The following is a 14,729-nucleotide window of genomic DNA, read 5'->3' on the forward strand; positions in this document are numbered from 1 at the left end:
TCAGGTCGTTTTTGTTTCATGTCTAGAACGGCTGGGTACGTCGTTTTTTTGAGTTATTTTTTTGTAAAAAAAATACCTCTTAGTCGGCGCGTCGGGTATGTTATGGACGGGTCAATGGATGAGGGAGTGAGTGAGAGATGTATGTATGTCACACCAATCAGATTGGATCTACTATAAACAGCCAATCAAATTTCTTGTTGTAAATGTAAATGGTATGTGAGAAGATTTGATCCCGATAGAGTTCAGAACGGCCATATTTATTCTTCTATAAAAGAGGAGGAAGTATTCATATATTGGGTTTACTTCGACATTTTTTGTGGGTTAGGCTGAGGATTTTAGTTAAATGAACGAGATGAGCCTTCAGGTTTGAAACAGTTCGTGAGTTAGTAGCATGCAAATGCAACGAGATATTTTTATTTTTAGTTACAAAGGTAACTTGATACTTTTGTTTTTCACAAGGAGTAAATTCAATTAGAGGTCACGAATCGTCGCTTCTAGTTCTTAGGACATGTTTTAGAGGGGACGAGACTTTAGATTTGAAACAGTTCTAACATTTACAATAGTAAGTGCGGGTAACGATTGTTTTGTTCTTGTTGCATGCAAATATAACGAGATATTTTTGTCTTTTAGTTACAAAGTGTAATTTGACACTCTTGTTTTTCACAAGGGAGTAAATTGAATTAGAGCGGACGAATCGTCACCACTCTTTCCCACGAGATGTTTGCTATCTTTAGTAACAAATGGTAACTTAACACTTTTGTTTTTTATATGGAAGTAAATTCAATTAGAGCTGACAAGTTATCGGCTGTTGTTTCCAGGATATTAAACAAAAAAGAAGCTTTCATTTCTGGACAGTTTTTACGTCTCTGCAGTAGCAGCCTAATAGTTTTATTTGATGACATTCATTTCAGTGCGATACCTTTAAAGGTAAAAAGTATGAAAACTGTTCAAATGTTCTTTGAAGACTGCGCGGCACCAAGTTAAAGTGCAATTTAATTAAATCAGACTTTCAACGTGTCAGAGGTTTTTTCTCTTTCTTTCTATTTTCGGTGAAGTTGTGTCGTGTTGTGTTGTGTAAAAAGGTAAACTTACGACTCGTATAAAATGCCAAAAAGTCTCTAAATTAACCTGAGTATTTTTGAGCAAAAATTCCTCTTGGGGGTTGGAGGGGTTATGTGATCGGTGAGTGATGGAGTTATGCATGTGCACGTGTCACACCAATCACAGTGCGTGTTGTATCAAAGAACGAATCAAATTGCCTGTTAGAAAATAAGATGGTATCTACATCAATCTGAAGACGTGTCAGATTACTGTAGTTTGTTCAGTCAAACATTTTATGGCTTACTATTCAGCTATCTTACCATGACCGATGTAACATCGCAACCAAAAAAACTTTTCAAATTAACCAAATCATTACTGTACCATGAATGCTCCAATCTCCGACACTTCACACAAAAAAATAACTCTTGCACGCCTTGCGTGCCTATGTTTTATTCTTCAGCAGTCAGCTCTGTTTGCGGATCGGTTCTGCCGGCAGAAAGTATGACAAGGGTTAAGAAGCTTCAATGTAACATCAGGAGTCTTAATCGGTGACTCCGTCCTCGAATATGGCTCCTGATGAAACGGTTCTAGTCAGAGACCAGTCAGTGGATATTTTCGTTATCTTGCGTAGAACTAATTTACAAGTAATGTTAATATTTTCCTTTTAATCTGTCTTTCTAATTGTTTGTCATGTGTTATTCTGTTTTTTAAGTAATCTGATAATAACTGATCCGCCTAGATTAGCCACAAGTTGCCACAAGGGCTTGCCACAAGTTGCTCGGCAACTTTTTGGCAACTTTTCGTATTTCGAGCAACTTTTTTTGCTTCAAGCAAGTTTTTGCATTTTGAGCAATTTCTAGTTTTCTAGATATGGGTGCAGCTTTTAGTGCTTTAATTTGCCATGCTTCCATATTTTACAATGTTTCAGCAGGCAATTTGTGAATGTCCTTAATTTTTTTAAAAGTTTTTTTAACGAATTTTTTTACATTTTTTAAAAAAAAAAATTTAAATTTTTAAAAACATTTTAAAAACATTTTGATATTGATGCGTAGTATTTACTCACACGCATTGTGAACAAATTTATTTAGCGACGCTGGTTACAATGCAAAATTGTACAAAAGAGCTTAGAAATGTTACTTTTGTTGTGCAGATTGCTTATCTTTGCATCAGACCAAATAAAAGAAGAGAGAAACTGTTGTTACCGTTTTATAGGGATTGCGTGACATCCGGGAGACTAAGTATGTATAACTTACACCATGTGACCTAGTTGGTTTTCGAAGTCGTCGATCGATTGTAATCGGAGGTTTTATCCTGAGTTTTACCCAGGAGTTTTAGTATTAAAATCGTTGAGTTTCAAGAGTTTTGAGTCAAGTGGATAATGGAATCAACATAAACAAAAAAAGTTTTTGCTTTTTTTAGCAACTTTTGAGCAATTTTCGTTACGAAAAGCAACTTTTGGGCAACTTTTTAAGTAATTTCGGGCAACTTTTTGGGAAATTTCGAGCAACTTGTGGCAAGCCCTAGATTAGCCTAACGCTACCAGCGGATCAGTTTTACATTGTATCAATTTTTTAATTCACTTGAAATAAAGTGTGTGAAGTGTGAGTGTGATGTGACCAGTCGCTTCCTCGATCTCGGGATCCTTGCCCGGAGACCTTTACGAACGGATCTCCTCTCCTCTCGGTTTTCGCATTCCTCGGTACGTTTAACACGTTTTTCACCTTTAATTTCAGCAGGAGACTCTTTTCGTCCTTAGTTCTTTCTTTATTTTACCGCTGTTTTTCTCTCTCCAGGAATCCACTAGACAGCTTAAAGCTTGTATGAATGGTGCGTGTTTTGGCCCTCCCGCAGAGGCCCACGGGTGTGGTTCACGCCTCAACATCTCCGCTCTCCTTGAACAGAGCCTGGGTTGTAGATTCTCGCCGACCCCCTTTGTCACTGTCCTCGCGCCTTCAGGCGATGTGACACACACACGTTCCGTCCTCAGAATCTTTGAGGCGTTTACGAGCTGATTTCTCCTCTTCTTGGATTTCCTATTCCCTGCCGCGTTTAGCGCTCTCGCTCGCCTTCAACAGAGCCCGGGTTGAGGATTGTCGCCGACCCGCTATCTAAATTTTCACGCACATTCATCTCTTTTTTGCGCTATGTTGTGGTTTGTTGAGCTATGTTGTGCAAACTTGTGCTCAACATGAACTGATGAAGCACGAATTGATATTTCACAACGGCTCGTAGCATAAGCGATACCTTCCCTTAACGTAGAGTGCTCTAGTTATCGTTATTAAACCTTACCAGGGTATCTTGGTCTCGCTTTTTGGGGGGGAGGGGGAGGGCGTGAGTGCGCTCGCTGCCTTTTGAATTTATTAACGCCCACAAAATTTTGACAGTACTTTTGGGGGTCGCTTCTTTCAAGAGGTCGTTACTTTGGGAAATTTATGGTATCTCGTTTATTAGCCTCAATGGGGTGACTTAATAATAGTTAGAAGAATATCTTTAAAAATACTCGACCGCTTTTAGAAATCTATAGATAAATGAGCTTGGATAGTTTATTTGTATGTTCTCTTTCCTGTGTTCCTCAAAGACCAACATCTCCAAATTCCAATTCGATCCTAAAATGCACGGGGACCACTAAGCATTCAAAAATTTTTCTTCTGTCCATTTCACTGAAAACCAAAGTCTTCTCGAATTAGTATAGAGTCCCTAGGACTGGGAAATATCGCCCAAGTTCCTGCAAATCGACCCAAAGTAGATCAAAATCACGCTACGCGTAGCCCGGTCTCGGCGACTTTCTAGTCACTAAGTGAGTTAAAGAGGGGCTATATTTCGGCCAGACTGCTTATAACGAAGCGTTCAAAACTTTTTCTTCTGTCCATTTTACTGAAAACCAAAGTCTTCTCGAATTAGTATAGAGTCCCTAGGACTGGGAAATATTGCCCAAGTTCCTGCAAATCGACCCAAAGTTGGTCAAAATCACGCTCCGCGTAGCCCGGTCTCGGCGACTTTCTAGTCACTAAGTGAGTTAATATTTCGGCCAGACTGCTCATAACTAAGCGTTTAAAAATTTTTCTTCTGTCCATTTTACTGAAAACCAAAGTCTTCTCGAATTAGTTTAGAGTCCCTAGGACTGGGAAATATCGCCCAAGTTCCTGGAAATTGACCCAAAGTAGATCAAAATCACGCTACGCGTAGCCTGGTCTCGGCGACTTTCTAGTCACTTAGTGAGTTAAAGAGGGGCTATATTTCGGCCAGACTGCTCATAACTCAGCGTTCAAAAATTTTTCCTCTGTCCATTTCACTGAAAACCAAAGCCTTCTCGAATTAGTTTAGAGTCCCTAGGACTGGGAAATATCGCCCAAGTTCCTGGAAATCGACCTAAAGTTGGTCAAAATCCCCAAAATCACGCTCCGCGCAGCCCGGTCTCGGCGACTTTCTAGTCACTAAGTGAGTTAATATTTCGGCCAGACTGCTCATAACTAAGCGTTTAAAACTTTTTCCTCTGTCCTTTTCACTGAAAACGAAAGTCTTCTCGAATTAGTTCAGAGTCCTTAGGAATGGGAAATATCGCCCAAGTTCCTGGAAATCGACCCAAAGTTGGTTAAAATCACGCTGCGCTTAGCCCGGTCTCGCCGCCTCTCTAGTCACTAAGTGAGTAAATGTTAATATTTCGGCCAGACTGCTCATAACTAAGGACCCGCTGGCATTTATGAACGGGTTCTTGTGAAATCCTTGGTGCTCCGTGGGTAAACAACTTACATATTTACATAATTAGTTTTTATTTTCCTACCTACTGTTCCTCTGTTCCCACCATTCCTACTGTTCTTCCGATCCTCTGTTCCTATTTTTCCTACTGTTCGTGGCTCTACAGTTTCTGCTCTTTCTCTGTTCCAACTTCTTCTGCTGTTCCACAGTTCCAACTCTTCCTCTGTTCCTTCTGTTCTGCTCTTCCTATCTTCCTGCTCTTCCTCTGTTCCTACTGCTCCTCTGTTCTTACTGTTCCTCTGTTCTACTGTCCCTCTGTCCCTACTGTTCCACAGTTCCTACACTTGCAGTTCCTACTCTTCCTCTTTTTCTACTACTCCTCTGTTCCTACACTACGTCTGTTCCTACTGCTCCTGTTCCTGCTGTCCCTACTGTTCCACAGTTCCTACTCTTCCTCTTTCTACTGTTCCTTTTCCTACTGTGCCAACTGTTCCACAGTTCCTATGTACTGTTCCTTCTCTTTCCCTGTTTCTACTCCTCCTCCATTTCTACCATTTCCTACCATTGCTACTGTTCATCTGGTCCTTTTCTTTGTCTGTTCCTACCGTTTTCACAGTTATTCCTAGCATTCTGATTCTTCCTATTTGCCTATTGCGACTAATGACGCCAAAGTCACTTGGTAATTTTTGTAAATTAATCAGTGGTTCTGAACCTCTTCTTCTCAAGAGGATGTTTTGAAAATCTGTAAAAATGTCTCAGACAGACTATGCCCAAATATACCTTAAAAACCAACAGTTCCATGTGTTTATAGATGGAATTACCCATCTCTGAGAATTTAAACTTTGTGCATATTTGGGCAAAATGCCCATTTAATACATTAATATTATTGACATTATTAAAACCTGATCTAACAAATCTTGAAAAATATCAGCCTTGTCCATATAATCATCAAACATTTTTCATTACAACAATAAATCACTGAACCAAATTCGATAATTTATACTTTTTAGTGCATCTTTACCAAATGCTTCATAAATAATAAACTATCTTGGACAAAATAAATTAAAATAATGTATGACAACCCACCAACATGGAAACCTATTCAACATTCCTCCCAATAAAAGAGTAATGAATTCACTAGTTGAGTTTTAATTCTTTGTTTCAAACTTCCACACTTCAAATGAACAGCTGAATTTCAAAAGAAGACTCAAGCCCAAATTTAAATGTAAATTGCGTTAAAAGTTCAATGTTTGGATTCAGGTGACAATCGTTTGCTCCTCGTACCAAACCTCTCTCCATTTTTCCTTCCGTCATTTTTTTGTGCAGCACCTTGACCAACAAACCACCTAGAAGAGGCTAGGTACATCATTGCTAATTTGACAAGCCAAGTTAAATTTAAATTATTCCAATAGTTACCCACAGCAGTTTATCAGTTACTTTTTGGATCAAATTCAACATAAAGGAAAGCTGTTTTTTTTCCTTGAAGAGAATAGAGAAAAATTGAATGGTAAATGCAATGAGAAAAGAAATGTTGCTGTCTAGAAGCTAATTTTGCAAATTAGGAAAGCTTGAGCCATTTTAATATCCATCAAAATTCACACTTTGGATCAAAAATATTTGAATATTGATGTCTTCACTTGAAGACTAGAAGTTTGAAACTTCACTACTTCATAACATTGAATGCTTCACCAGTTTTCATAAAAGTTTTAAACAATTTGATCAAGCTCTTTAAATATTAAATATTTTGAACCATAAATCTTGAATATACTTGAAGTTGCAATGGTAATATTAACCAAGGTAATTTTCTTATCTGAAACAGTCCTACTCGTTAAATTGTTTAATTATTAAATAATTTAACGAGTAGATCATTCCAGAAAGATCCTTGCTTTTAGTAATAAAATAACACATTGGAACCCCGCTAATCCGGTCACCATGTGGGCCACAAAAATCTGACTGTATTAGCAGGATGGCTGTATTTAAGGGTTCTTTAATAAGAAAATGACCAACTGAGCTTTTTTGTGGCCAGACTAAAGTGGCCGTAATAACAAGGTGACTGTATTAACATGGTGGATGTAAGGGGGGGGGGGGTGGGGGGGGGACTCCACTGTATGTACTAAAATTCTGAATATTCTCATAAATTCTAATTATTATTGGTGTAGTGTAGTGAAAAAAAATGAGACCGTTACATGGCCCTGACAACGTTATGAGTAAAATGGAAATGAGTATGCTCTGTGTTAACAAAGCATTCTTACAACAATGTTTAGTCTGATGCACCATGCTTAATGGAGTTTCCTATCCTTTTTACACATGTTCCACTCTGACAGAGTGTGTAGAGGGTGGGGTACAGGAACCCACTGCATCAGGAGTCCCCTTTAAGGAAATGCCCATTATCGGGATGGCCCCTTCTGGAAGGCATTCCAAGTATTTGAGTTCAATTTAAATGTACTTTTCCCAGCTGTGCAATAAGAAGCCAAGGTCCGAATAGTTTGTAAGCAGATCTGCTTGGGAGGTGTCCCATTATGGGAGGGTAAACAGTGTACAGGTAGTCTACTAGTGTTATATGTAGTTGGGACCATTACTGAGTGTTTAACTAGCAGACAAGTCCTCTAGAGCAGGTGTACTATTTTGAAGGTTTCAAAGTTTTTTTCTTCCAAAATCCTTCATCTTGTAACTCCTTTTTTAAGTAACAAAATACTCAACAAACATAATGCAACAAACTCTAGATAAGAAGCACATAAAAATTAATGAAAACATAAAAGAATGTCTTCCACTTGGTAAGAATGTGTTCCTATTAGCGTTCTGTGGCATGTTCATAGAGACTCTCTTAATGCATTTCAATGCCAGTGCAGGGCTCAAAAAAGAAATTTGATTCCACCTTGCACTTTGAACAAGCAGCTTTCACATTTTCTTTGCCCTGGGCAAGTTTAAGTTTACTTTTGTTTCGCCTTAGTTGGGAGACAACTTGCATGGATCCTTTCCCATTGGGTAAGTAAGAAGAAAAACCTGCTTGTCCATGACAGCACCACACTTTTTTTGAGCCTTGCAGTGAGTGAACTTTTGCTTACGTTTCTGTGTGGTTGGTGTCTGACAACATGGAATTGCTATTACTTAACTACAGTACCAGCAACTTGCAGAGTACAATAAAACATTTCAGAAGCAAGGTCAAATGAGTAAAAAAAAGTGACGTATCCATCTCAGATGACTTTATGTTTTGATGCCTCATTTTCTTCTATCATATACTTCAATGACTTTTTATATGTTTTGAAACATTTAGAACAATATCCCTTGTTTTCTGGACTACCATAAAACTGGCAGTCTCTGTTAGTGCAATTGATGACTGATTGCCCTGCAGAGCTGTGACCTTTTCCTGTACTATCACCAAATGAATCAAGCTTGACAGCAGAACCAGATGGCAGACTAGATGCTGTACTTTTACTTAGTTTCATTGCTTTGTCATATGAAGGAGGACTGGCTTGACCTTCCCTGCTTGACTGCATAGTCCTTTGATCTAAAGTTGAAGTATTGTGACTTTGTGTTGGCCCAGTACGATCTCCAAAATACGCAAAAGGAACATACGCAGAGTATGCAGGGGGTGGCCAGTAACTTCGTAAACCACTATTATCGTAATTTGACACAGATGAACTGCCACCAGTTGATGCTGAGCCGTCAAGATAGCGGCCGGTTTCACTGTAAGATTTCTGAGTCTTGAAGCAACCAGAACAAAGGTAATTTGTAGCTGAAGTCCCATACAGCTGACAACCAGGACTGATACATGGCTGAGGTTTCTCTCCGGTATTTCCTGTACCTTTGTCAGTTTTCACTTGTGATTTCTTTTCCTCTTCAAATCGGAGCTTTGCAGACTGAATATAATTTTCCATCATCTTGTCATAGTACTCCGGTTTCTTGTCTGTTTGCAGTTTTGCAACATAAATATCACTATGGACCACACCTCCCACGACTCCAGCCATAGTGCCCACTTTCAGAATTTGTGCAGCAATCCAAGACTTCTCCTTCTTTTCAACAGATTTTGAAGACAATTTTTTCTCAGGCTTGACTCCACCATCACTGCTTCCTGCCTCGGATGATTTCTCGCCTTTGACTGTTGACTTGCTATCTTCAGAAGTATCTTTCTTGCTTGCACTTGGTATTTTAATCAAATCCACATCTAAATATTTCTTCAAAAGCTCTAGCTTTTTATCCATACTCAGAGCCAATTTCTCTACAATGCTAGAATCATCATCCAGGCTGCTCCACAAAAAATCTTCCCCAGGATCTACAGAGAATTGAATTGGTAGCAACTCATAGTTTGGTCCAACAAGAGGCACAGAGGCTTTCAAACAATCACTCTTGGTGTCTTTCTTTTCATCACTTGGAACCAGAGGTGAAAAGTGCGCTGAATCGAAAGCAAGCACTAAGGGACTTTTCAAGCAAGTACTGGGGTCACATTCCAGTGGAAGGTACACCCCTCCAAATGGAATGGGTGCAATAGGCTCACCTTCAAATCCATACAAAAACTGGTCAGCTATGATTATAATTGCACGTCGCAGAACATGCGCTAGGACAAAGACATGAACATCTTCAAGGCTTTCAAAAGCCCCTCCCTCAGTCTCAGTCTCATTCAGTCCTTCTTGTGAAGAAGAGTAACTTCGACATTCCAAATTATCTTTCCCTTCCTCTTGCTTTCCTGTCTCTGATTGGTCAACTTTGCTAGTCATGTCCTCTTTTCCAGGACCATCAGATGTGTCGTCACTGTCCTTCTCTGCTATAGTGGCTAGAGTTGCTACTGTTTCTCCTCCTTTCCTACTTTCCATCGCCTTTTGCTCATGATCTAATCTACGCTGGGTAGAGGCGATTTGTAACACCTCTTGCCACTCTTTCTCCCACTCATCTTCCGAGTACAGCAGACCACCAGCACTTATGTTCTTCTCCCACTGTTGCAGTCGCCAGCGTCTTTTGATAGCTCCCTTGGCCAAGTGGCTTGTGAGCGTACCATACAGTGCCTTACGCAGGGTTAACAAGCGATCATGGTATCCCCACATTCCAAGAGAAGCAGCATGTAATAAACAGTTTCCATCACCCACAGTTGCGAGAGGAAGGAGACGTTGGCCAACACCCACATCAGCCCACCAGTTTAACCGTCCTAGAAACATTTGGGATCATAAAGAGGTAATTTAACAAAATAAAACTGTGCTTGTCAGTTCATAAAGGAAACAAGGAAATGATAGGAAAATAAAAACACCATGAAAACAACCCACAGTTAACACTTCGTAAGTTATTTGTAATAGAATAAAACATGGCTCTTTGATTTGTTTTGTTTGATAGTAACATAATTATAAAAAGCCCTGTCCAAACAGGAAATGTTTGGTGACCAAACATGATCAAACATTGTTTGGTGACCAAACAATGTTGATGGTGTACTGAGTGGCCAAACGGTATCAAACATGTTTGATCACCGAGCAAAATGTTTAACAATGTGTGGTCAAATGTTTGTCGACATTCGAATTTGGTCACCAAACAATGTTTGATAGTCAAACATTTCCTGTTTGGACAGGGCTTAAGACAACCATTGCATACATCATTGGCTGACCTGTGCAAAGATTACCCTATACATGTAGATTGTTTTCACTGTCATGCAACGAAAAAATAAATCAAAAACTGTTCAGTGGATAAGGTCAAGAAATTATAATGTTATAGGAGATAAGTAAAGACAACACTTCTCCAAGTTTTAGGTCTCTGCATTTTCCCAAACTTCAGATATTTGTCGAAATGTTTTGGGCAAATTTACAGTGCCCAGTCTGGAGCCACCATGTTAGTGTACCTCCGTGGTACACCAGTATGGCAGCCAGAAAATAGTGTAAACATCTGGAACTCAGTTTGGCTATCTACTCAATTGATTATCTGAACTGAACCAACAAACATCTACACAAGCACTTTTCCTAGTATTTTCATAACTAAAAAGGCTAAAGGTCACGAAGTTTATACATGTATTATTCGACAAAGGCGATCATAGCTTATGTTATGCACCACCATAACGCTGAAATTCAAAATGCTCTGGTTTCCAAAGGAAACATGCTATTGAGCTGAAAAGATGTAAACAGATAAAAATTTAGATCCTTTATGCCTGATGAGGATAAAAACTTTCACGGCTCTTTAGTTTTGGACTTTGTAATTCGATGATGTCATGTGAAAATGATCAATTGCAGGGGTTTTAATACATTCTAAGCAGACTGTCAAAACTACAAAGTAGGCTGTTAATGGAAGTTCTACATGTATGTTTACTATGTTATTAATATCAGAAACAGTGGGCAGCAAATTAGTCATTAATATGGGACAGAGCCTATCAATTTGTTGTTAGTATCTACAGCTAAAGTAATTGCAGGCTAAATTTAATTTTCAATAAATTGACACAAACAAGAAGATCAAACAAGACTGGCCTAAACAAAAGTCACCCCTTACAGTAGTTGCATTATTTGAGAGAAACAAACGAACAAACAAACAAACCAAAAGGAACACTAATTTCAAAACAGGCTTTTTGAAAAATACTTGTAAGCACACGAAAAATGGTTTCATTACTGTATTTTTTCCATCTTATAAGGTAAATTGGTTAAGGTAAAATGCTCCTTGCACAGTGGATACACACTGTTATTAATAAAAAAGTATTATTATTATTCAAATTTCCATGTCAACACAGCTGATCTACCAGACATCAATCTTTGTTTCCATGATATTTAAGAAGCCTCTGTTTGTCACCTGTTGTCATAACCATCCCTGTTCCTTTTTAGCTCAATTCTACCCTGCTGTTGTTTTTACAACTACCATAGTAAGCTGCTATTTTCCTTGTTCCATTTATGTTTTTTTACATCAAAAATAATTTTGTTCATAGCTAAAAAATTTGTTATAGTGCAAGCATGCAACAAATAGGATAATTATTTATACATGTAGTATTCACCTGTGTGTAAATACAGGCAAACAGATGGAGAATTATCTACGGTAGCTGTCTGTCAAGACAAACTAACCTGCCATTTGCAGGTATTACACTGTAATAAACAGACGAATTATCAAACAAAATATTATTTTTTGCCCATGTTTGTCCTAGATGAATGTAAAATTTGGCCATTTTTACATATTGAATTTGGCGCTGAGTACTTGTAATATATCTGCGAGATTGAGTAAAATGCCATGTAATTTGGTGCATACAATCTGATTGTATCTTTTATCATGACTCTACGTGTACTTTTCTGTGAGAAATAAAATAAGAAAAAAAATGTCTGCAAGATTGATGATGCTAAAAAAAATAAATTTTCCAAACACCCTCCTAACTGATCCTTTTCTACGCTCTCAACACTTGCGTAGTCCACAGTAATAACAAATTGCCAGTTAATCGCTTTTGGAAACTGAAATGTGTTATGGTTTTCTTAACACCCACATCACATATTTGGAGATGTCGATGTAGATAATATATTCACGACGAATCATTGTACAAATAAAATACCTCCCAGTAAAGAAAGCAAACTCAACAAATGTTATCCACTTGGTTCACAAATTAAGTTTAAATCTTCTCTAAGGAAATTCAATGGGTGAAACAAATTGAACAGTGCTTAAACATAACGCTATTTGAATAATTAACCCCTTGGGAGGAATGAAAACAGAAACCAACCTCCTTGCGTCGACGATGTTAAATGTCGGCTTAATTGTGGACTAGCTTATATCAGTTACACTGTACTTTGTATTCTTTGAGTCCTGCACGGTAGAACAAAGCTAATATCTAAATATTAATTTACCTGCTTGCTCCAGCGCCACTAAAGCCGAGGTTTCAATTAAGTCCCTGCGAAGGAAGTCGCTCAGTTCCTCAGAGAAGTTGGATAAATCAGGCAAAACGAAAGTGAAATCAGACATTCCCTCAAAGCGTTCGTATCTATCATCTGTGCCTGGTACCTTGTCCTCAATAACTTTAGACCTAGCTTCAACGACTATGTCGGCATTTACCATTGAAAGTCCTCTTTTAGCTTTTCCACACGTAACTCGGTTATTATCACCGCTTATGTTTTCGTTGTGCCTCACAGCAGAACCTAAAGACAGCGTTTCAAAAGCTCTTAAAGCTTCGTCCACGTCCCAGTTTGTACTTTCGAGCAAGTCCCTTGCTAAGCTGGGATCCGTTCCAGTTTTTTCAATGAATTGACTCAGAGTGTCGTCCATTATTGAGGAATCTAAGGAGTTCGAGTGAGTGATAAATCATTAAAATGAAAGCAGCTTTTTACACAAACCTCGACGCCTCACCTTTTCCTCGCTCCAACACAAAGTAAACTTTTCTTTTAGCGCCCAGTTTCCTTCCCAAAGTTATCCTCACTAGTCCCCCGCACAGATGCTACTCACCTACCAATGGTAGAGAAGATTTTTGCTCTAATCTCGGACCCTCATGGTGGGAGTAATAATAAGTCTGATTGTGCGCGCCTAATCCCAAGTTGAGGGATTCTTTCAATTCTGAAGGGGAAAGGTTGGAAACGCAGGAAGCTATAGAGAACGAGAGTGAAACTAATAATTCAATGATCTTCAATTCTTTTAGGGACTTTTTTTCTCCAGGGAGTTAGGGCAATTTGAATGGTTTTGTTAGGACAAAGACAGTTCTACCTCAGGGGTTAAGACATTTCTAATAAATATTGTATTACTTTAATTACTTTAGGGGTTTAGAACACTGTAGGACTAGTAGGAGGAACTTAATTCCTAGGGCATTCTCAGTTTCTGCTCCAATACTGAGGCCCATTTAGGGGAGGCCTGAGAATCTCATATCTCGTTAATTTTGGGCCTAAATATCCCGTTAATTCCAGTTGTAAAAATTAACGATTTTACAACTCGACATCCCGTTATATGTCATCTAAAACATCCCACTAATTTTCCCCAAAAATATCCCGTACCCCGTTAATAAAAATTCCCTATCCCGAAAACCCGTAATAGGGCCTCAACACTATGCTATCCCGGACGCTTTCAAATCTCTCCGACTCTCCTTTCTAAGTACAGTTGCTGATTATAAGGGGATTTTGTAGCAGAGTTACTTTATTATTATTAATTTTCCTAATTTGCAACGTTACCAGTTTGTTTATACTCGGGTATGGTAAAGCGCGTTGGACTGGCAATTTAGCGTTAGATAAGTCGGTCTTATCTTTATTTTATTTTTATCTATTTTTTTATTGACTACCCAAGATAGCAGAAACCCTGTGTCCAGTGGGACTCCCACCATCCGAGACAACCGGACTACGCCAATCGGTTTTAGACATTACTTATAACTCTCCACATTCTCGTTCCCATAGCCCTTTTAGCGTCTCTTAGCCGGTGGGGCCTTGGCGCGAAAATGACGAGCCTGCCTGCAGAGGGCTGTCTCGTGCCAAGGCCCCGCCATTAAGTAGACCCGAAAAAGGATTATGGGACCGAGAATGGTGTCTACCGTGTTGTTTCTGACTCTGTGAACAGCAGCACTGAAGTCAGACATGTAAATGCTGACTTGTAAATATATTTACAAATGGCAAAACTAAAACAAGAATAAGAGACAAGTGACCTATCCAGGGGGTCTAGGCAGGCGTGCTTTGGAGCGAGAGAGGGAGAGAAGGGCAGTGGGGAAGCAGACGGTAGCACCAGTTCCCACTGAGTCAAGCGCAGACCACGTCTTCTGGAACTGCAATTGGTCTGCCTTTCCAGGATAGGATTGTACGGCCAAAGCAGTTGCTGCAACCCTACAAGAGACCAAAACCTTGGCATACATTCCCTTGTCTCCCGAAACACACAGAAACCAACAACAACACACCTAATTCACTACTCAAGATATCAGAAACTACGCGATTGCATCGACAGCCAGCCGCTCAAACTCCGGCGGACTGCAATCGCGGGGGACTGAGGTGAGTGGAAGGCTCTCTCCCCCAACTTTTCGCTCGTGCAGATATGCATATGACGGATCAAAGTGGATGCGAGAGTGTTGTGAGACAGATTAATGACCAAACCAC

General features: G+C 39.2%; 1 protein-coding gene across 1 annotated transcript; it reads right to left on the reverse strand.

The window, feature by feature from the left end:
- Positions 1-5,207: 5,207 nt before the first annotated feature.
- LOC110068881 (OTU domain-containing protein 7B-like) lies at positions 5,208-13,058 on the reverse strand. Its single transcript, XM_089295640.1, has 3 exons — positions 13,015-13,058; positions 12,519-12,944; positions 5,208-9,877 (listed from the first exon to the last, which is right to left on the reverse strand). The coding sequence occupies exons 2-3, from the start codon at positions 12,931-12,933 to the stop codon at positions 7,932-7,934; spliced, it is 2,361 nt and encodes a 786-aa protein (XP_089151766.1). The 5' UTR covers positions 12,934-12,944; positions 13,015-13,058; the 3' UTR covers positions 5,208-7,931.
- Between the last annotated feature and the right edge of the window lie 1,671 nt (positions 13,059-14,729).

Source organism: Orbicella faveolata, unplaced genomic scaffold, assembly GCF_042242905.1.
Source record: "Orbicella faveolata isolate gen_17 unplaced genomic scaffold, um_ofav_v1 contig_26, whole genome shotgun sequence".
NCBI classification, from domain to species: Eukaryota; Metazoa; Cnidaria; class Anthozoa; order Scleractinia; family Merulinidae; genus Orbicella; species Orbicella faveolata.